Source organism: Falco biarmicus, chromosome 3 (genome assembly GCF_023638135.1).
Source record: "Falco biarmicus isolate bFalBia1 chromosome 3, bFalBia1.pri, whole genome shotgun sequence".
NCBI classification, from domain to species: domain Eukaryota; kingdom Metazoa; phylum Chordata; class Aves; order Falconiformes; family Falconidae; genus Falco; species Falco biarmicus.
The window spans coordinates 92,278,594-92,303,028 of NC_079290.1; the positions used below are offsets into that span (position 1 = coordinate 92,278,594).

A 24,435-nucleotide genomic window follows, 5' to 3' on the forward strand; every position below is an offset into this window, starting at 1 on the left:
GCTGACAGGTTATCTTTAACTTCTGGCTATTCCAGAAATCCCAGTAGAAACTGTCCTGGAGAGATATTACATTTTCTGGTCCCTGCCTGGCACATACTGAGTTGCACTTGCACATAGACTTTATTAGGTGCTTCTTGTGCTTCTGCATACTTCTTGCATGCAAGATTTTTTTGCTGCTGGTTTTGAATTGGATTTCTTGTTGGCTGGTCTCAGCAGACTCTAGGCTTCACATGTGCAAGTATGCAATAGAAGTTCATCTGCAACTTCACTATTTTATTTCTTATGCTCCCCCCTAGTTTGCATGTCTGCCTTTACTCACAGTTGTGCTGTATAGTGTTTTCTGCTATTAAGCCTACCAGTAGTTGTTTACTGGACTGTCATCTAGTGTGGATAGTGTGGAGATACAGATATATATCTCTCAGCTTCTCTTTTGCTTTACGTGTTAAACCCCTTCCTGTAATGCCTTGTGGCATTTCTGTGTATGCTTTGCTAAAGACTATCAAGCTCCAAAAACATTTTATCTTCATTCTCATTTTTCATTAAAAGTTGGAAAAGCTACATTCTTCTCAAACTGCAAAATTAAGTGATCAGCAAATTTGTAAATTGCCTATTTAAAGCAGGGTGTATTTTTAAAAGGGATACAATATATAATACAATATAGGGAATATATTGTAATACATTACAATACAATAACACAATAGAGGGGAAAAAAATTATCATCTGAGAATTTTGAAGACGTAAGACAGGCTACGTTTATACTGCTTAAGGGATGGGAAGAGCATGAGTACAAAAGCGTTGTATCTATAAAAAGAAGTCTTGCAGTGATTCCTTGGTCAGATTGTACCCTGGTCTTGTAGCTTGAGAATTGTGTCTGCTCATGTATCCTTTCTAACTGACGGTATTAGAGTGACTTCTAATACCCAAATGAGATTGTAATTATTGCAACTCCAGAGGATTTACTTATCAGTAATGTCTGACAACTCAGAAGTCTCTTTTGTTGTCTAGCCCATTGTAGGAAGTTGTGCTGTACTGGTCTCCTGTTTGGCATTTCAAAGACTCATTTGATCTTAACCTAGAAACTTGTCATCAGTTCATTATTTTCTAGTTCATGCAGTGTTAGTTTGCAGTCCATCTCTGGGTGGACATATGCTAATATCCACAAACTTTTTTTTTTACTTTTGTTGTTGTTACAAGGAAACCTAAATATTCTTTTAGACCTTCAGACACACTCTTTGAGAAACACTCAGAAGATATTTTAGTATTATTTATTATTTTTATTACTGTATTTGATAATGGAATCTGATCTCTGCATTGCTCAAAGCAGAAAATTAATCGGGGCTTGGAATCAATGGTAATGTAGAAAGGAGAAAGGGCAAGCATCACTTTTTTCCTCTTCCAGCACGCCTTATTACATGCATGAAGAAGGGGATAGCCAAACAAGTTTTGTACTGCTCCAAACCCTTCAATAAAACTTAAGTAGTAAATAAATCATGTCATCGGCAGAACAAACTCAATGGTCTAACATACTGTCATAGTGAATGCCTACATGTTTACTTTGCATTTGATAGGCACAAATGCCATCTTAGTATTTACTGTTTGGTTTACTGATTGCTGTGGGTGCTACAGTGTTACCTGAACGGGGCAGGAAACAGTTTTGGAGCACTGGCAGGCTGGGTTTGCAGGTTGGGTAAGTGAGTAGGATTTAATGGATGGAAGTGTGGGAGAGGAAGAGCTCCGTGGTACTTCAGGTGGGATTGGGAACCAGAACTGAAGACCAGGGAGGTGAGGTATGATAATGTCATAGTAGAAAACGCCAAAAGCTTAAAACTCCCAAGTCAATAGTCACTATTACTATTATTTATTTTTATTTGATTATTAGTATGATTATAAGCCAAAAAAAAAAAAAAATTAAGACCTTGGTTGTGATTGAGTGGGCTCAATGTTAGACTTTTCCTTTAAACGTTACCCTTAGAAACTAGATATTTATTAATTTTTTCATCCTGGTAATGCTCAAGATAGTTTCAAAGCAATCTTTAGCAAACTGAGATGTAGTGAAACAAGTGGAGTGAGGAAAGGAAGTCACATGACAAGTAAAAGTACCTGTAGTCCCAAACTGTGGTATCAGGTCTGTCCAGGACTCCTTAGGCTTTTTAACTTAGGCTTATTCTCTTCCTACAAAGACTTATTTCCACAGGTGTGCTCACTGTAAGTGCTTTGCTGTTTCACGTTGTATCCAGTTGGGTAGTGTTTGCTGCTAAAATGCCTTGGGGCTGCTCTCTTCTTGTACCCAGACCTGTTTTAAAGTCCCTTTGGCAGTCTCTAGCCAGACTCCAAAGGCATTCCTGCTTACACTGCTGTTGCGTGGTTCTCAGTTAGCATATGGGTCTTGGCCTTCTCTATTGACAGAACTAGGTTTTGACTGTATAGTATTTATCTGATGAGAGATTAAGTGTGTTCTCTGGGTTATCTTTACTTTGTACTTAAATGCATTTACTCTCTTGGAAATGTTGCGTTCTTCGTATTGTACTGGCTAATGCATACAATTACATGTCCTGTTCTGAGGTTCTCAGCACTGCGGAGAAGATCCTGTGGAAATCAAGGCATCCATTTTAAAAGTTGGGTTCAAGGCAAACTGATACTCTGTAGAAACTGTGGAACTTTAAACTGGGGAAGAGTTTTTTAGATCACGCTGAGATCATAGTCACAGTTTCAGAAGACAGTGTGCCTGGGAGCCACTTTCAGAAGACAGTGACCTGTGAGGTCAAGAAGCATTTACAGATCATGATTAATATTTGGGAAACTTTAGCGTGGTGGTGTTACCGACTCATAGGTGACTGTGGCTCTCATTTAAGGGTAATGGTTGATCTGTAGTAGAGGCTTGCTGCTGTTTGTAGCTAAGTCATAGTCCTCCAGCTCAAATTATGAAGGATCAGAGTTTTGTGTGTGATATTTAAATGCGAAGTCCCAAGTTTAAACTTTGCCATTGGTGTAAATAAACGCAGCTGTATCAAAATTGTGGGATTTGTCAGTGCAGGGCACTGCCTCTGGGGTTCCTACAGTTCACACTTGTGCTTAGAGAGCGGTTTTGTCTTGTTAGCCTTGAAGTATTAGGTACTAGTTAGAAACAATCCATAACAGTGTGTGTTTTCTCCTGATAAAGGTGCTTAGTGTCTCGTGGTGGGGATTCTTCAAGGGCTATACAAAACAGAGTGTTGCAGTACCTCCTGTACTACCTTTGCAGATGCAGAAAATCATCTTAAAATACCTGGGGTTTCTCTCAGAACTCAGCAGGGGAGGTCCAAAAGCCTTGATGCCCTTGGTAAACCCACTGGTCAGTTCACAGTCTTGGTTATGGTTTGAAGTGTTGCATAGGGGGTTTATGGTCAAGCATAAACAATGCTGAATGCAAGATGAAAGAGGAGTGATAAAAACAATTATTTTCTAATCCTTGAATGTGTGCAGTAGTTAGGGATGCTGTAGTTATTAACATTTTTAAAACACTGTTGAAAATACAGGCTCCAAGATGTACCTTGCCACTGGACAGCTGCTGAACTAGCAGAATGGGAAAATAGCTGTCTGCTCGTTGCTTCAGCATCTTTCTCTCCAGGGGTGTGTGCATGTGTTTAAGTTGAAAATTCTAGTGTAAGAAGAAGTCTAAGCTTTCTATACAAGATTTCTGTACAAAATTCAGCCTGGAGCGTGTTCTCTCTGTAGCCAAGTTATCAGGCCCTTGAACTCTTTGCTTTTTAAGTGGGAAAATATGATAGGCTGCTAACAGTACAGCAGATCCATTGTAATAAAAAGCATTTCATTAGCTTAAAATTTCTTTACATGACGAATAGCAATTTAAATTTAATGAAACACTTAAACTTTATTGTTGTGTGGATGAAATTATAGTGTTGGACTTGTTCAGCGGTTGAAGTAATTCAAAATTATTAAAAGCCTTTACTTTGAACTGTGAAAAATCTTAAGCTTTCCAGTTATTGTGGGTCACTCCTGAGTCCAGATAGCTTCCAAATGTTAATTTTGGACTTGAACAATTTTTAAGGATCTATTGTTCAGGTCATGCAAAGACATTCTTCATTTCAAATCCATGCCCTTTTCAAAATGCTGTTGGGATTCAGTGAAACTTGGAAGTGAAAAACAATGAAATAGTAACACTGGAAGCCAGTGCAAGTTCTCACCTTCAGTCTAATAGATAGGATAGATATGCAGTCTCACTGAATATTGTGCTTCACAACAATTTGTGATGAAGTTTTTCTTACACGTATTCTATACTGTGCTTCACAACAATTTTTATATATTTTTTTTTCCTTTTTCCTAGCAGAGTAGAGGGCAGTAAGGTGGGAGCTTTTTGTTTTGGTTCAGTTGTTGGGGGTTGAGGGTATTTGTGCTTGTGTTTTTTTTTACTGCAGTAACATCTCTACAAGCTGATGTGGTCTGGTTCCAACTCACTAGTTATTTAAACAAATAAAATTCTATGTGAAATCCAGTTTATGGCATTTTTTGCCAAAAATTTAAGGTATACTCTTGTGTGTAATTATTACTGATTTGCTGATCTACGTACCTTGGACTGCAGTACGTGGTGCAGTTTTAAATACTTACATTGGTAGAAGTAAGGGCTGGCTGAAAGTCAAAATTATGACTCCCTCTTCAAAGTCATTGTAAGTTACCGGGGGGGAGGGTGGGGAGCAAACCCCAAACAACTAGATTTTACCATCGAACTCAAATTTGAGAATTTGGTGAAAAGGAGCAAAGCGTGACCTTGCACTGTGTCTTCCAAGGAATTCACTGCCTCTGTAACCAAGGTCCCTTTCTCCGCTCACATCTTTCCCGTGACTCGATACTACCGCCATGCCTCCAGAACACTGCTACCTATTAGTGTTTGCTTGTAAGCTAATACCCTGGCTTTGATTTGTTTGCCAATTTGCTGAATTTAGTTACTAAGGACAAATAAAAATTCCATGTATCCACAAATGGTACACAAAGCAATTCGGAAGAAAGTATGTAAAAATATTAACACCCAGTCCTGTGGTTTCTTTCAGTGTGGTGGCTGACTGCTTGAATTGTTTGAGTTAAGAACATTCACAGACCTTTGTAGAATCAGGTTCCAAAAGAATTGTGGCTTTTATATTATATCTGTGCTGTCTGCGTGTTACCATTGCACTTCTGAAATGATTCAATAGCAACTTTAAAAAAAAAAAATCATTAATTGTACTAACAAAACTATACTGTAAAAGTCAGGAAAATTGTGTATCTTATTGCTGCTAGTAATCTTTTTGCTCAAAGCACCACTTTTAAAGTTTCTTACTTTAAAAAAAAAAAAAAAGGCAAACACCACAAACTAAAAACCAAAACCCAAACTTTTAAAAAGTATATCTGTCTGATGTTGCTGTAATAAACACAGGACGTGTGTCACTGGTGACTAAGGTATGTTTTCTCTGTAGCTTGAAGGTTAGGCAGATGCAGGACATACCTGGACACTAAAATTATTAGTGTCTGTATTGTTCCAAATACTTTCTTTTTGAAATTGGTCTCTTTTGGATCGGTTGGCTTCAGTTTTCTCATTTCTTATAATAATAATATTTGAGTGACAACTGAAGTAAATTCATAAACATAGTATATCTCTAAGCCCATTCTTCATTTATGAAATTGCTGTCATTTTGCATATGACAGGCTATTATTACAGTACCAGTGACTTCAGGAATTATGAGAAGAACACACAGTTTCCTGAGTGAGTCTGTGTTTTGAAAGGTTTTAGTAATTTTAGGTTTTATAAAATCATGAAAGAACACCTTCAGGGTGCCTTAAAAAATGATGTGTTTGAAAGAAAGAAATGAATATTCCTGCATGCTATGCTTGGTTTGTGTTAGTGAAAGGAAATATTGCTTGAGATTTTTGGATTCAACTGTTCTCAGTTTTGATAGAGATGTTGATTTTTAGTATACCTTACAATTAAAGAAGTGACTTGCTTTTCCCATTGAATTGGTCATTCCGTATCTTTATGGTACATATAACTACCCTCTTTTATCTGTGAAACACATCTTTTTGAATTGATGCTTCTTGCCGTTACATCAATCATCCTGTATTGGGGTATCTGGGGGCACTGTGAAGGGCTTAGTCTCTGTTGCTGACTTTAACCCCTACTGACACCACCGCATGTGTGACCAGGCATTAACCTGCACATTTGTAAAGTGAGAGATATCGCTGGGATTGTCAAGGACCACCAAATACGATGAGTTATCACACTCAGACTTTTGGAAGCCTATGTTAAAATTGTGAAGTGAAGGGGTACAATTGGTTTCCTTTTTCTAAATGGCTTAATTGTGAGGAATTTGGAAAATGCTTTCGGTAAATGACAAACGAGGTACAGTACTGGCAATGATATGAGTACCAGGCTTCAGAAATATGTAGGTACTAGTTTTACAAGATGATGATACTCTTAGTATGTCCAACATATGTCCACAACTTTGTGCAACAATTTCTCTCTTTTTCTTAAATCTGGAAGAAAAACCCAGAGTTTTTAAGCAGCAAAGCAGTGTCTCGGTCAGCGCGTTCTAACTTTATTTCATGAGAAAACTGCTGATGCAGATGGCTTTTTTGAAAATATGTCCAATATGTATCAAATATGTATTTGCAGTCTGTCCCCTTTTTACTGTATCTTGCCTTCAGTGTTTCCCTTGCTTACAGACATTGTAGACTTAAGAATGTTCCGTGGCCAGAAAGGAGCCATTAAGTTCCCATTCTGCCAGATTTCTTGGATATACACAGAAGGATCTCAATCCTGCATTACAAGCTGCTAAAATCGGTGGGAACAATCACAAGGGACATGTGCCCTGCTGATTTTTTAGCACCTTGCATGTTAACGCTCTCTGCTTTGTCAGAAGAAAATCCTTCAGCATTAAAATTGTTCTTATAGTGGAAATCTACTGATAACAGAACTTACATACAAAATGCTATGACTATTATATGCTGAAAATTAGGGGGGGCAGAGGGAGGAAATTTGTTAAAAACTTTCCGGGGGGTGAATAAGCAGTATTTGCTTAGGAGGCCATCCTACAGCTAATGGATTGCTGGTAGAAAAAGTTCAGGTAATACTGAGACCTCCTTAAGATGTATTAATTTTCATGTCAAGAAGGAGGGTTTGTTATATCTAAGTGTCTCACACACAAATTTCATTTTTTCAGACCTATTTTTCCCACGCAGGAAGAGCAATGGTTTTGGTTTGGATGGTATATATTATGTTGTAGTTGGGTGAAATGTCTTTTCTTGAAATACAATTATTTTTTTCAGTCTCAAACCAGCTACATCAAGTATCTGATAGTTGTGACTATTCAATACTGTTGGGTTTCTCCTTAAGTCACACATATATAGCCACTTAAATTCAACCAAAAAAAGACTCAACAGCCCCAACACTGTTACTACTGTAGAAGCATTTTTTTCAAGTGCTACTAAATCTGTAGGGCAGCACACTGTTGGCTGTGAAGTCTTTGTATCCCTGTTCTGTCTCAAGGTCACATTTATGGGTTACAGCCACATGTTGATGGGGCAGCTGCGCATGTAGAGCACTGTTTAATGGCTGTAACTGTGCCAGACAATTTTGTTAAAACTTAAATGAAAGCAACAAAAAGACAAGTTTCTATGCATGTATGTCTCAAGTACTGAGCTTAGCTAAGGGTCGTTGATGCATTTGTTTACAAATGGTGACTTGAGTGAGCTGATACCTGTGTATGCTTAGATTAAGAGGTACAGATGGCTATAAACTCTGAAGTAATTTTATTTTATCACATTAGGTGCTTTGTTTGGTTTAAAGGCGTTTGATTTTTTTGCTTTTGCCATTTACATTTCTTGTTACCAGATTAGCAGGTTGAAATTTTGCTTAATCTGCAATAATTCAAGTAATTTGAGTCTTTATGGTTCAATTCTCAGTATGGTATGCAGCATCCTTTGCTCATGACCTTCAGGTCTGGGTTGGTAAAAGGCCTTTGACACTTTGTTACTGTCTTTGAATGGAATAAATGAAAGTAAACCCATCTCTTAACAAAACTCTGCTAAGAAAATGTTTACAAATACATATCAAATTGGTCTTCAGTAACCTGCCCATCTTTTAAGTATGAGATGCTAGCAAACATCTCTTCTTCCCAAATGTTAAGCACTGTTGGGTTTTGCATTTCTTGTTGTAGTGTTTGGCCTTTACAGGTTTTGCTCCTTATCGTCTTAACAATAAAGCAGGTTGTATTCTGCCCTAAGACGCAGTGGATTTTATAGTGTGTGGTAAGGATCAGGAAGCAGCAAATATTTGGACTGAAGACTTCTTCAGCTGTCCCTCAAATCCTTCTGGCAGTTTAGATGGAGAAGCAGAAAGTTCAGAACAGCCTCAGCAACTTCTCTTTGAAAGACATCTTACTTTGGGCTGTGCATGAGGGTACAGAACCAGTATTATTCCCTTGCTGTTCTCTTGTATACTGAAGTTCATGTGTAGACAAAGGTGTTAAACACAGGTATTGACAGTCTTTAGAGCTCTTGCTGCTCCAAGCGAGCTGAAACACAGAAACCTTCAGGTTCTTTGAACATCATGACATAATTTCTATTGCTTGAGTCAAAATAGTTCAAAAACTACAAGTAACGTAAGTCGTCTTGAAAGCCTTCATGTTTAATATTTTTGGAAAGTAGTTTTGTGTCAAGGCCTTCAAATGACATCCGCTGTGTTACATCTACATAGTGTCACGGCTGTAAGTAAGAGCAAGACAACTAATTCAAATATCTAGTTCGCTGGCCTTCGGATCTCAAAATATTTAGCTAGGTTCTGACTCTTAGCGCTCAGGCTCTGTCCTCCCTTGCTTCAGAACTATGCTTTGTAAAACCACTTTCCCACATAGATTACCAGTAATTTCTTCATTGAATTTCAGTTACCGATAGCTATCCTTTAGGTGACTTTTTCTCTGGTTCTGAAGGTGCTGTATATTTATAATTACCATGAGCTATGCGGAGAAGAATTTCAAGGAAACTAATCTGATTCACAGTTTAATTAGTATGGAGCTAGTAAGAACAATAGATTTATCAAAACATTTTCAATTTTACCAAGAAAGACCTGCTAATGAGCTATTTATAGCACACTTGTATCTATTTTTATCAGTAGTCTAAGGACTGGCTTAGGACAAACGGGTTAAAAAACAGGAAATGTGGTTAAATAAGTGGGTAATCTCTCCAGAGAGTTTCCAGTTTGCCTACACATTCACATTTTCTTCTGAATGTACTTTCAAAACAACACTTCAGTACCTTGAAATCCATCTCCGTTTAAAGGAGGGAATGTTTCCAGCAATAGCAGGAAGTGGCCTAGTGAAAAGTTTTACATTCTTTGTCGAATTCAAATGAGGTTCTGGAGTCCCTGTCTGTAAGTGGTTTTTTTCTGCTTAAGTAACATTGGAGCAGTTGTATGACATTTCAGTTAGTTCAGGTGTATTATATGAATCCACGAAACTCTGTGAACACTGTAATTGTATCTTCCATTCTAGACTGGTTTTAATTACTTTCCTCCAACTTTACTCTTTCATTTACATGGGGCTATATTTATTTGTTAATATACTAAGCACATAATTTTTTAAAATATATATAATCATGTTTGGAGGTAGTGAAAATACTGTTATTAATCAGACTTCATAAATCTTACTGTGAAGGAATTTACTGAACATAATGTCCATTTAACACTCTAAGAGGTGGTGTCCATATTTCTTTGGGCAAAGCAGAAGCAATAACTAGATGAAAGCCATTCTTTGCACTCCTCATTACTGGTTTTTTGACAGCTACTAATTATTAGCTTTTTTAAAATCAACTTGAAAATTATTTGTGAGTCAAAATGAGGAGGGACTATAATAAATAAATAAAGCTGCCTAAGTGGTGGTAAAGGTTATGACCTGGCAGAATTCTGGTTTTAGAGCTACTGCCAAATAGATGTGTTCTGCTGTTAGCATTCTACAGTTTTCTAAAAATGTTTTTATCCAGGGCAAACAACAAAGCGTGATAGCAAATATATTTTTAGTAATTGGAAAGAAATAAACAGGCTTGTCTTGCAACCTTAATTTAGAAAACAGGCCACTGGTAGTACCGGTATTTGAAGCTGATTTCCTATCAACCGTCTTTGAAGGGAGAAACCTGTGTGTTGTTGTAAAGAGTAGAGGTGAGCTGCTTTGTTATGTCCATGGGGAAATTCCAAGTCACATTTCTATTTTATTTTTTTTTACCTTTTTTTTTTTAATATATTTTTTTCAAACATCTAGGGGGTGTCAGGTTAGATGATACCACTGTGTGGGTGGGGACGCTTCAGTAAAATAGCATGACATACTCACGTACCAGTGCTGCAGTTCATGAAAGGCAAACAAGTTAGGTTTCTGTCTATTCCACAGTTAGGAGACTGTCTTGAAAAGTATATGCTTCTTGGAGATTAGAACACTTTTCTAAATGAAGTATTGCATTCACTGTAGTAATTGCAAAGAGTAGCTAGCTTTTAAAATTATTTTCCAGAGACACTAAGTGATTTAGGAGATTTTCTAATGGGGCAAATACAGTTTGTTGTTCTAGAAGCGTACAAAGTTTTCATTCATAATGTAATTTTATTTATTTCATTTAATTTCTATATTAGAATTAAATGGACTGTCAGCCACACTATATTTTCCCTGATTATAAAGGTTACATTGCTAAATCGTTTAGGGAGACAACACCTTTATACAAAAGTTTTGTGTAGCCTTAGGCGTACTCTTGGTCCGCATGGGTAGCAGATGCCACTCTCTTCTTTCATGTCATCCAGGGTGCTTAATTCTAAATCCAAATTGCTTGTCTATTATTTTTTTTCAAATTCAAGTTAAGTGCCCTGACAGAGTCAATAAATAAATCCATACCAAATAGCTTCACAGTACCAACACAATGTCAAACATTTTTGCTATACATACTTCATAGCTCTGTAGCCTCACTCTCTGAAGTATGTGTCATGTAAGGTATATTATAAGTCATGTTTATTTGGAATGCTGCATAGTAAAACTAAGAGTATTTTGGTGTTCATTTTAATTTTCACTTTTAGTCTGTGCTGCTGCTTGTTCATTTCTTAGGATAAGGTAGTTGACAGAGCTTCATCATGCTCTGGGAAGTGTCAGGCAGTCATCTGTAAGTGTAGGAAACCTAAGAGCTATTCTGTAGATCTCTTAAATTAAAATTTGTGTATGAAGGCATGTCTGCACGGATGCTGTTTTTTTTAAATTCTTCTAGCAACTTCTGCATGCAGACAGTGCTGAGTACTCTGCTGACCTGCTGCGACCTCAGGCAATGTTTTACTACTTAGTGCCTCTTTCCCCTCCTACCCATTCTGTCTTACCTGTTTATATTTTTAGTTTTCAAAAAGAGTTTAGTTGATTTTAGTCGGAAGTTATCGGCTAGGTTAGATTAAAAAGTGAAATCCTGTGGTGTGTGTCAGGCCGTCGGGTGGCTTCATGTGTCAGGAGGCATCCGTCTAACCTTGAAATGCCCAAGGGGGCTGCACGGGGCAGGACAGTGCTCGCTGGGTGCATTGCGTGACATGGTCTGCCTTTCCAAGAGCTGCAGAAATACAAGTAACAGTCTGCCATCCCACAGGGTATCCTGCTAGCCCATAGTACTGCTTTTGTAACATGAGTTTCGTGGAGGAAGAAGTGTCCTGACCACACTAGAAATCATGCTAGAGTAATTGTAGCTGAAGCAGTTGTTAAATACTGCTGTTGCTTCAGCTGCATTGCAGCCAGAGCCTAGAGGAAATGTAACAGTTAAATCAGACTGTTTAAAGAAGTTACATGGCTTTGTGGATACCATTCATTAGTTTCTTTTTTAATGTGCAGTACACAGCACTGATTAACGACTTGCAGTAGATGTGTGCAGTTTTTTTCCAGCAGTTTCATATAGCAGATAGAGAAGAGCTGCAGGAGCTCAACTGACATACAGTTCAAAATACTTTGTGTATGACTTGCGGTAAAGTTCAGCACTGTATATCTGAAGCTTGAAGATGAACGCTTCCAATATCAAGTCAGCTAAATCTGGCAATAGGGTATAATGTAACTGAAAAGCATATATATCAAATAATTTAAGAATCGGGTGCCTGCCTTAGAACAGAGCAGATGAAATAATTTTTTTCTATTTGTCCTCTAAATTTACTATCAGCATAGCAAATGAAATGTCTAGGAACAGTCAAATGTCACTGCTGTGCATCTAGGTATAAAAAAATATTAACCTCTTTGGATCACCAAATTCTGTTTGTTTGGTTTTTTGGAGGAAAGTTTTTATTAAAAAGTAATCAGGGGAAAAAAAGTTTTCAGACTGATTAACTGTTACTGGCATAACTCACTGGACAGAAATAAATTGTAAAAATATTGCATACAATTGGATGGGTTTGAAATTTGAAAATTCAAACTCCCAGGCATCAGTTTTGCTAATTCTACCAAGTCATGTTCAAGGCTCAAGGCCAACAAATTTAGTGCGCTTTCTTCAGAGGCACTAAGAAACTGCTACCACCAGCAGCAGTTGCTTGCCCATGCAAGTACTGACCTCCTGCAGGGGCCAGAATGTGCTCTGTTGTTTCCTAAATTGGTGGCTCAGTGCCTGCCCAAGACTCATTTATGTTTCAGTCCCTCAGAGCCTAGGTTTCTAATAAGCCAGTCAACTCAGTGTTGAAAGCAGGGCTGGTAGCATGGTCAGCATATAGAGAACCATTCATTGACCTTTGGTGAATCCTTCTCCTTCCTTCCTTTTCAAAAAAAAAAAACCAAAAAACAAAAAAAAGGAGGGGGGGGCAGGCAGAATGGCAGAATTGAGTGACAGCTGTCAAACCGTAGAACTTCCTGTGAATGGTTTTTCTAATCCTCCACAAGAAGAGCTGCAGCTTTTATTCCTGCCTGATTTTTATTATACTGTGAATTTGCCTAAGAACTTTTTTCTTTTGACCCTTCACAGCCTCACATCCTCGAGTCTGGTGTGGTTTGCTGCTGATGAGGAGAGGTACCTGCTGACACCACCTACTTTTTCTAAACAGTTCTGTGCTTTTATCCTCCCCTCCTCCTTTTTGCATAACAGGCAAGCTGATGGGCTTGTTCAGCAAGAAGCAGCAGCCGGGATAGCTTCCCAGTTGTCCATCTCGAATGAGGTTCCGATCTCACAAGAGTTAATGTATGTCAAAGCCAAGCTGCCTGGTTAAAATTTCCTGTGTGTTTCAGTTGTCTTAGCTGAACTTCAGTTCATTCTTTGAAGTCTTGAGTCTGCTGAAGACGTAAAAAAGTTTGATGCTCATATCCTCTCTCTCTATCAAGTTACTCTAGAAGGACTGGGAACATGTGAAGACCTGTGTTGGCTTCTGACACAGAAGCAGCATCCTGATGTATTCGGTTTTACCGTGTGTGCAACTTCTGCTCTATTCATGCATGCAAGTTTTTGTAGCCTCTTTGTGTCTTAAAATTACACATACAGTATTGCAGTTCCAGCTTTTGCATGCTTATTCAGTTGCTTTGGAGGTTTCATAGTAGAATGCTGTCATCTAAGTACTTGAGGGAAACATAGCTCTGAGAACTACATGTGGGACACTGGTAGCCTTACACCATCTGAAGATCTCTTGAATGACTCTTGCATTGGCAAGCCAGAAGTTTAGTTTCTGTTACTCCTCAGAACCACAGATCTTTCTCCCTTCTGCTTTTCCCATAGTTCACATAGTCATCCTTGCTACAGCTTTACAGTATTGTTAAAATTGCTTGTAAATGTAATTTTTCTGACATTTAATTTGTGGGAGGAAAAAAAATTAATAGGTGATGTAAACTAGAGATTAAATTTAATGGGAATCTTGTTAGATGTTTCACCGGTAAAAAGTACAGTGGAGGGCCCAAAATTGGAAGGTGCTATTTTAAAGTTTCTGTCAACCATTGTGGTAGTTGATGGCTGAAATTGTCCTTCATTTTTGTGTCTTAAGTCTTCCCATCCATTTTTCTTTAGAGCAGTATTGGGTCTTTGTTTGTGGCAGCTAGAATTCCGGCAACTTGAGTCTTCAGTGTTAAGAATAGAGTGGGAGTGGAATGCACTTATGCTGTAACAGAATAATAACATTTTCCTGAAAGAAATTGCAAGGGCTTGTTGAGACTTTCTTTAACACATTTCTGTCAGAAGCTATAGAAAGGCATTGTATTTGTGCTTCAATATGCTAAATAAGAGGTATTTTAGACTTAAGAATGTTATGTTTCACTTGATTAGCCTAAATGTTGCAACCTACAGTTATATGGTGCATTAGCTTTCAGTGCTGTATAATAGGACTGGCAGCATGGTGTCCCAAAAACTGTAATTGTGTGGGCTGCTGAACAGTCGTAGAGAAAGCTGCACAAAAATTCTATTCTAGACAGAATTTTTTCATTTTGAAATGAATTTCACAACAAATTCACAGTTGGATGCCACCGCTTGTGTTTCCAGTGAATCACACTCCAGAAAAGTAATACTTTGCTTCAACAAAGCCTGCCATGAAGTGTGGTGATATAAATCAGAAATTGGATATTTTTTAATTGTAATTTTTCAAAATATAGTACAGTTATTAACTATGCCTGCAGGTCCTGACATTCAGATACGTTTGGTTTTGTCTCTACACACAAAATGAAAATCCTTCACAAATAAGACAAAAAGAAGGGCTGGGGGAAATACCCTTTTTACTTATGCTCTGTTCATGATAGGAAACTGACTCCCCAACAGCAATGGTTGTCACAACACCACATATTTAATAGCATAGTCAGCGCAAACCTGTAACACAGTGACCTTTAATTTCTAGCCTAAGATAACCGATGGTCAATTCATTTCTACCTTTCTTTCTTGTGACAGTATTTTTCTTCAGTTTAGCTAGTTCTCCCTTCTCTCCCTGTATGGATCAGCTTGCTGGTGCTTTTGGAGTGTAATTTCGGCTTCTTTCCATCTTTGGTTTTTTTTTTTTAGCTTACCAAGACAAGGTCTTTTAGACTATTAGATGCTGCAATTAAGGGAACTAGTTTCATATACATGAACTCTTTAAACTGTATAGCTTTGCACAGTTTGTGCTGAATTATCTGCTCTTAAATTGCAAAACCTGTCTAAGAAACTGAGTAAATACTTGAGGCGATGCTGAGCCCCCTGATCCTGCAGTCATAGCAGGACTGGACCTGCTATGAAAGGTCAGGAACACCTAATTAGTGCTACTGGAATTGCAAGAGATAATCTTCTTTAAGCTCTTAGTTCACCTATTTGTCCTTGTATGTGGTGCAAGGATGCAAGATAAAATGTGTTTGCTTATGCCCTTTCACTGAGATTGAAGTTAACAGTTTTATCACGCAGCTGGGATGGCCTAGCAATATGCAATACCAAGCTACTGTCACTTTTTTTTACCATAGATTCCATCTCAATTCCATTTAGTCAATTCATTCTCAGTTCTTCAATTAGAAGATGTAAATGAGCATGTTTTAGCTGTCCACCACCAAAGGTATTTAACACCTGGTGCTAATGTTGCTGAGTATTTCATGCTTGTAGAAATCAACCATACGTGGTTATGGTAACTGGGTGACTAAGAAATATCTTATGGGAGGTTTCCACAGACATAGCTGATAGGCAACTTTTACTAGCACAGTCAAAAGCTGTTTAATTTGGGTGCTCTCAGCAGCAGCAGACAGAATTAGCAGCTCCTATCCTGAGGCAAGCTGCATGAACACAGGAGAAAAAGCACGCTACCTCAGGCGCTGAAGTGGGATGGGTGGGAAATGAGGATTCTTCCTTGGAACCACATCACCCTCTTACCCAACCCACCCGCTTCAGTCTCTGTACACTCCAGCTTTTCACTCACCTCCTTGATAACCTTCTTCCCAGCTCAGCCCATGGCCTCCTCTCTGCAGCCCCCCTCTGTACTTTCATTATGGCTTCCCAGCTGTGCCAGGGGTTGAGTGAGATGCTTCATAAGAGAACAGCCAGTTGGGGCAGAGAAGTGCTGCTTAGTTCAAGAGTGAAATTTTGATTGACTAATGAACATGTTCTAGCAGTGATCAGGTATCCATAGAGAAGGGAGACCAGCAAAGTCTTAATGGTGCGCGGTATTTGTGCAAAAGTAAAAACACACAGTTTCCGCATGAAAGGTCCTACTGTTACAAGATGAGGCTGGTAGGCAACCAAAAGATGAATACCACACAGATTTGCAGAGCAAAATCAACCCTTTGCACCCTGAGATTAACTGCAAACCAGCTCCCAAATTTGTCATGTGCTTCTTGATGTGATTTGCATACCACCGTTCGGTGCCTAGTGCAGTTGTATTTGCTTCTGGGACGTGATACAAATTTTGTCCTCTGTGATATGTAAGCCTGCTGAGGATTTAAACTGGGGCAGAGTGAAGTAGAAGAAGGAAAACAATAGAAGAGGAAAAAGGAAGGGGGTGTTGCATTTCCACATACACCTGTGATCTTTTGGTGTGGTTCGAGTACTGATGTGTAGCGTTCTTTGTTTTGCAGATTACAGGGGAGGAGAAAAAAAAAAGTCAAGTTTTATAAAATTTCTGGTATTGCTCTATTTCTCCCTTCCTTGTTGCAAAAAATCACTAAATCACAAGAAATTATAAGCTTGCGACCCAGCATACTATGCTGTTTGACTTGTCGTTGGTTTAGCTTAGATGGAAAGAATGAATGAGATTTTTCAAGAAAAAAAATACAGATAGCGAGAAAAGGCATTAGAGATGTTTTGGAATGTGTGGGGAAAGGCTTGTATTTTTCTTTACCTTTATCGGTTATTTGCATCTCTGCCAGTGTGAAAAATAGAACATTCCTTCTTAAAAGGTCTGAATTCTTTTTTATGTTCAGAAACCAAACTGCTTGTAGCGAGAGCATTAAAATCTTTGATGCTTGCCTGTTTGCTATGAACTTTTGAAACGGAGGCTGTCTTGATACACGGGCCTGTGTGCAGAGCTCAGCTGTGTCCTGACTGCAAGCTGGAACAAAAGTCACCACTCTTGTGCTATTCATGGGGTTGTTCAGCGTATCTCCCTGTGCTTTCCCCCAGCACCCTTGCTTCCAACTGGAGACCTGTGATGCTCTCCAGTAAGCACCCTCCAATTTAAACTCCAGGGTGCATCGCATAGTGTAGATGCAGGCAATCAAAGTGTTCCTACCTCATGCAAGAAGGTCCTGTCACCCTTTCATCCTACTCTTATAAAATGTTTGTCCATAACTGTCTAAGTAAGAAAGAGCTAGCATCTCCTTTTTAAATTCTGAGGTGAGTTGTAGGACCAGTGGTTAAAAAAATGAGCACAACTGAGATGGCAGTTGAGACACTGCTCTGTTCTCCCATAGAATAACTCATTTTGATGATCTTGGATAACTCCTTTTAAAGCTGTTTTTCACAGAAGGATTAAGTTGCTGCATTGGCGTTGTCGGAGGAAAGGTGGAGCAAGTAAGATGAACTGATGAAAGGTTCACTTTGTGATTTTTATAACAGAAGCCTTAATCACACTGTGATCTCTGAACTGTGTGCTCTCACCAGTCTTTGTCCATGATTCTTATCTTTTATTGTGGATTAAATATAGTGAAGGGAGTGATGGGGTCCTTGCACTATCTCTGATTCATGCTAGAGAAATCAAAAGTCATGTGGATCTGTAACCCTCTCATTACTTTGTTGCACTTCCAACATTTATGCATACTTATTAAAGTTAAATGCTTTCCAGTTTGCCTTTGCCTACAAAGTGAAGTGCCTAGAAAAGCAAATGGGGCAGTTGTACATTTTTGCCTATTTTAGATCTTATACAACTGGAGTCCACGTCTGGGAAGTTACTCCAGAATTACAGCAGTGTAGGGGATGAAGAGTCTGTCCTAACTAAAGCATACCCTGCTGGATGTCCTTTTGTTTAGAATTTCCTTTTTAGTATAAATTGATAACCATTTCATGTGCTTGGTAAATAAAATGCTTACTTGACTTTTCCACCCTCCCCAAGAGGAAATTTCTGCTAAGGCATGGCATATCCCATAAACTGCCATGAGTAATATTTTTGAAACAGCATTCAGAGAAACAAGAGTCCTTGCTATTTCTATCTGTAATAATAATTTACAGTCAGAGAAGCTGATAAAGTAGTAAGATCTTCTTGAAGACTCTTGTACAAACAAAAACCGTTGTCTTCCCTGTTTCTTTAGAACTTACCGAGTTGTAGTGCGTGTTCTGTGCCATGGTATGTGTATTCTGGTAAGACATCTAGAATTTATTTTTTAATAATGGTAGGGGTTTTTTTATTAAATTGCAAAGTCGGTGAAATTAATTTGCCAGAGAAGAAGAATACCGAAACAGGAACCTACTGGCTTTTTTAACCTTTTGCTGTAAGGAAATGTACCTTTCTCCATTTGATTTGAAAAAGGAAATAGACTGGTGGTGTGGCTATGGAACTTTCTCTTTCTGCCTCTGATTGCAAAAGTGCTAGTAAAAGAATGAAAAGAAGTAGTACAGTATTGAACAGTAGAACATTATGGCTTTGTTGAGAGAACAGAATGAAAGTAATTAATTCCCTTGTTTGGTTTTGTTTCAGGTGTTAGAAACTATTTGAAAGAAGCATTAGTGAATATCATTGCTGTGCATGCAGAGGTGAGGAAAAACTTCAGATTGCTTCACGCTTACATTCATATGAATAATTTCAGTGTACTCTGTGTGGTAGATCCTGACTGTCATCACCCCTGAAAACTGTACCTCTGTTGAAGTGTCTTCGTTATAGATGTGAGTGCTTTGGGTTAGATTCAGCCAACCAAGTATGCAGCTGCTAACTTCTTCTAAAGGCCGAAGGAGATCAACAGTTCCTGTTTATCCTCTGTAACACTCCATTACATCTTTTTGTTTCCACTATCTGATGAAGAGGAAAGCTGAAGTCTAAAGCTCAATTCTTCCCTTTTCATGCAGATTAGATATAGATCGGTACAATGCTCACTTTCTCTGATTAGCTTTGTTTTCCACAACATACAAAAATGTGCTTGTGCTTTGCTTTGGAAGAGATGTTCAACATATGCTGCTTGGTCATTCTCATAGATAGGATAAAAGTGAAAACCTAAAATCAGAAAGTTTTATAGTCTTTGTACAGCACAAAGTGTGTTTGAAATACTTAAGTAGGTAATGACTTATTATACAGAGTGTATATTAGAATTAAAATATTATCAAAATAACATGCTTGCAGAGCTGCAGTTATTTGGCTTTTTGTGATAATATGCAGGAATTTTCTATAGTCCTTTAAATTACAGCCTCTGTTCTACATCTTCCTTCCTTCTAATCATCGAGTATTACCAGATTACTGTTGCTCCTGGTATAAGCATTGGTAGTAATATTACTCTTACTTTTAAAATATCACAAGTATAGCTATGTATCTTCTCAATCTAATTAGAATCTGATGAGATTCATTTGAGGCTTTTGTTTAGTTTATTCCTCATTAAACTGCAAGGATTCATATATAGTGAGATATTTTCAGAAACTTTAAATTTAATTTGCAATATTTTTGATTCAATTTTCTGTGTTTAATTGTAGCAGTTTTCACAGAAGCATTGCTGATTTTACCAAATGCTTCTGAGTGAAGGAATAAGCAACTCCAAAAATATATACCAACATTATATTAATTTTTAATGTTGTTTTTCACTGTAGTGGAAATTAATAAAAATGAAAGCGATGAGAGGTGTTGCTTTAAAAAATTCAAAGGCATTTGTGACTTAATAAGCTAATCTGTAAACATGTATACTCGTTAAAATGCTGGAGCAGAAAGGTGCTCTGCCTTGCTGACTTCATTAAGACCGATACCGATTTTGGCCCAAATAGTGTTGCCTCATAAATTTCTAGACATGATATATTACAGAAATATGAAAACATGTGTCAAGATGAAACTCCCATTTCCACTGTTTTCTGGTGAAATTCTGTAAGCTGGGTCAGATTTAAGTTTAGTTAGCAGGGGTGCAAGTTTCTGTAGTTTGAAACAGCAAAAATTAACCATCAGCTGAACGGCAAGCATGGACTGGAGTGGAAAGAAAATTGTTTCTCTACCTTTTGAGTTCAAATTTAACTGAAATCAAAATAAGGGCTTCTTGTTGCAAATTTGTGATGATTCACCATTGCTGAGAATTTTTTTTTCCTGGATTCTGTATAGTAACTTCAAGAGTGCTCGTTGTGGGCACAAATAATTTCTTCTCAGTAGAAGTTTTTTGGGCGTGTTCCTGGTATATTTGTGTTGAATTGCTCAGCAATATCTGCTGCTGAGTAAGATGACCCCTTCACAAATCGTTACTCGTTGGGTTTCCCTTACCGTACAGCTATGTATGTCACTTACTTAGCTTTTGTGGGTCAAAATAGTTAAAAACAGGCTGCACATTTGAATTAGCAATAACAGCCAATAGCTGTGGTCAGTGTACTTAGCCTGTGGTACAGACCTGCCTTTTGGAACGGTCAGCTTTATGGGATCCCTGATACATGATTCATTATTAAACCACTGAAAACTGTAGGAATCCTGCATTCTTCCCCCCCCCCCCCCTTGATTTACTTTTATACACATGTATTAATATTTTCTGTCAGTTACTATATTTCCTTGTCAGACATGAGATCTAAACTTCACATAAAGCAAAAGTATTCTAGCAAAAAAATCATTCCACTACTTAATTTGTTAGACCATTTTAAAGCAGAAATTGGGGGTAAATATTTAAAACCTCTGTGCAGTTCACTTTCTTTCTTGCACCACTCCAGTCACATCATCTTCAGTTCCTTGTGTCATCTTTTCCCCCAACCCACTGCAGTTTTAATGCAGCTTTATCATCACCTTTATGTCTTGACACAGGTTTGGTCTGTCTAACCTATAATCTCACTTCCTCCTATATTCCAACCTCTTGGCCTGCATTTTCCCCAATTCTGTGTAGAAAAATCTTTTTTTTTTTTTTTTAATTCACCAACAATTTCTCGCTTCCTTAAAGGTCCCTTTAAGGAAGATTGGTTTCTTCATGCTTTCCTTCAGACATAGGTCTGATGTTCAATTTGTGTTGCTGTCATGATGCAGTCAATGTTCTGAACCTCCAAATACCACTTTAAGAAGTTATACAAATAAGTAGTTTAAAAAATGGTCTTGTTGCATAGAAAAAATAGTAAGGTATAATGTTTTTGCCAGAGAACTAATAAATGGCAGAAGAATGGTGGAAGAATCTAAATGAAAATCCATTAAAGGGCCATATTCTCAAACCCTTTCAAAGGCTTCTCTCTGCCATAGAGCATAGATACTAGCCATTTGACAGTGGTCAAATTCACAGGATTCTAGAAGAAATAGCAAAATATGTGGATAAATAAGGCTGAATGTATAATTGGGTCAGTCAGTCACACAACCCTGAATTAAAGGTGCTCTCTGCAGAACAGCAGTCTCTGTACAACCACTTCACTACCTGCACCCGTCAGCTGAGAGCACACGTTTTGAAGTCGAGCTGCTTTTAGGCATTGTGAGAAAGTTGTCAGTATCACATGCTTTTAACAGAAGTGATTGGTCAAAGCACAGGGCAAGCATCAAAAAAAATCCTTCATATTCCAGTTGCTGTTGAAAATTTTTTGTTCATTGATAAAAATTAAGTGGTCCTAAATTAAGTGTTTGATGATTTTTACTGTAGAAAAATATTTCTGTTGCTATAGTTATTGTGTTCATGATTCTTCTTTTGTAAAAATCAGGTGTTTACCATTTCCAAGGACTTAGTTCCTCGGGTAATGTCAAGGGTTGTAGAAGCAGTCTCTGAAGAGCTGAGTCGACTGATGCAGTGTGTTTCATCCTTCAGCAAAAATGGAGCTTTACAGGTACCCGAATACTTTGTACTGTCAAACATCTGTATCTAGAAAACAGAATAACAGAGATATATAATCTGTGTTATTTTTTGGATTTATTGTAGCAATGAAAGCAGAGATAAAAAGGATTAGTATCAACCTATTTCAGATTTATGAATGAATTCCCTTTGGGAGACTGGTTCTTGGATTTGATTATATTTTAGTGTTGCCCTTGTGTCTGAGTGCTTAAAAGGTTACCTGTATCCTGTGAGATAAAAAGCATCATAATGGTATCTGTTTGAAATGTTGTTAACTGTCTTTGGCCTATCATCAAGAAATTACTTTAAAAGAAAATAAACAAATTTGTGATATTTTGAGATTTTAAAATCTTGAAAATACGACGCAGTAGGGTCTTGCAAGTCTTTGCCAAACTAGTCACTGTTATGCTATTTCTACATTAGCACTTTGCAGCATGGGTAGGACAGACACTCTTAAACAGCCTTCTTCATTTACGGCTGGATTGGTAGTCATACTTGCTATTGGATAAATTTTAAAGGACTAAGAAAAAAATCTTTTCTAAAAAAAAAAAAAAATATCCCTTTGAATCAATGATTGCTATGGCTGTAACAGGCAAAAAGAGCAAACTCCCAATTTCCATTGTGCATTTTTGCATGATGATGGGAAAATAATTATCCAATTGCAAGTCTTATTTTCCAACTGCTGGTAGTAATTGCATTGGACAGAGAATTAGGGTAGAAAGATCGCAACCAAATAAGATTGATTATTTAAAACCGAATCAGTGAATAGCACAAAGCTACCCATATGTCACTTCTGTTTGACTAGATAGCCCGCTGTATGAACTCGCTGCCTAAACCCATAATTGAAAAGATTTTCTCTCCCTACTGTAAATTTGTCACTCGTGGTCATTTTCTGTTCCTCTGAACGTAGAAAATCCTGTTTGGCAGGCAGCAGGGGTGTGAGAATGATCTGAGCCTAGTCAGGCTGATCAAAAAATACCCGTTCCTGAAGAGGAGCCTGAATCTGTATTCCCACTCCCATGACCCACAGTTTCGCAGGGTTAGCCCTTCTGCTGTGTTTATTTAGGCTGTCATATCTGAGAATATGACACTTCCCCATGGTACTGCTGCCTCCTAAAACTTAGGAAAGACTCCAGAATCTTATGCGTAGGACTTCAAAAAAAGTCCAAGGCTGTTCAGCTTGGAGCACCATACAAAAAGAGGCAAAACATTCTGTGTTGAGAAAAGCATTTCTTTGCTTTTATAAAGCAAAAAAAAGTATAAAGTATAAAATTGTATATAAAGCTGGTGGGTGGCTGTGTCATATTTTGTGCCAGAAAGTTCTGGCGCTAAAAAAGCCTAAATTTCAGCTGGCTTCCTACCTAGGGGAGAGATGAGGTTGAAGACCTAAAAACCAAAGCCTTTCATTAGAACTGGAATTAGATGTCTGTGTTGCATTATAAAAAAGTTTGTTTTGGAAGATTAATGTCATATTAGTTGGGTGTAAATGTAGATCAGTTTCTGTAACGGCTAACTGGTTTAAATTTTATCTTTATGACGAACAAGAATGGAATGTGAATTTACATGAAGTTTACTTTCTATTTTTAAATAAAATGACTTAAACTATTGATCACATGCAGAATGTTTCAATTTCATATCAAACCTGTGATGATAATGATTGCTTTTCAAAGACTAAAGGATGACCAATGAAATCTGTTTAATAGTTGCGTTCGTTCTCCACCACGGTTTGCCTAGGTGAAAATTAATACCTAGATACACAGTGCAGTGCAGGAGTAAAATCCTCAAGCTTGTGTGCCCACCAAGTTACAGAGAAGCAGCAGAGCACAACCATTTTACTTCCTCATCTGATGGAAAAAAAATAAATTCAACAGGAAAACCAAGAATAAAATGTGTATCGACAGATTTTTGTACTCTTGTGTTTCCTTCCTCCCTGGCCAGACTGTGCTGTGAAAAGTTAAGCTCACTGTATCTAATTTAAAAAAAAAATAATAATCAAAGTTTTATCCTTCTGTCTTTCTATCACACTACAGAAAAGACAGAATAGAATTGAAGATTTATTGCTTTTACTGAGTGACAATCCAATGGTTTTTAGACTGCTACGTAGTGATTGTAGAAACAGTTTGACTTGAATCAAAAGTGTGAAATTGTTCCTTTTAGCAGTCTCCTGACATCACAGCATGGCAACAAAAAATAACAGGAAACAAACTTTTGAAAGCCAAGACAGCTTATAACTGCAGCATGCAATAATATTTGGCTCTCAAAAAGATGAAACTTTGGGATACTGGTATTCACTTGGCAAAAGGACATTGTGTCATTTTTTTAATATTTGTGTTTCTGTCTTTAGGCAAGACTTGAAATCTGTGCATTGAGAGATACCGTGGCCATATACCTAACACCTGAAAGCAAGTAAGATGTACTGTAATGTCTGGTTTTTCAGTGTAATGGAATTCTTGATAAACATGCAAAATCATATAATGTAGATTAAGGATTAAGAAATTTTGCTTCAAATAGAACGTGTGATATACTAGATAAATACATGAAAAACAGATTATTGGCAAGGTTTTAATAGATAACTTTTTGGTTTTACTTGAGTTTTTAGAGAAAAACT

General features: G+C 37.7%; 1 protein-coding gene across 2 annotated transcripts in view; it reads left to right on the plus strand.

Annotated features, from left to right (window-relative positions):
* The window catches only part of EXOC2 (exocyst complex component 2), a 133,665-nt gene that overhangs the window by 103,598 nt on the left and 5,632 nt on the right, over positions 1 to 24,435 (plus strand). For both annotated transcript variants that reach the window (XM_056330882.1, XM_056330883.1), the window contains exons 24-26: positions 18,560 to 18,615; positions 21,700 to 21,822; positions 24,172 to 24,233. In XM_056330882.1, coding sequence (XP_056186857.1) covers positions 18,560 to 18,615; positions 21,700 to 21,822; positions 24,172 to 24,233 — 241 coding nt within the window. The remainder of the gene's footprint in view (positions 1 to 18,559; positions 18,616 to 21,699; positions 21,823 to 24,171; positions 24,234 to 24,435) is intronic.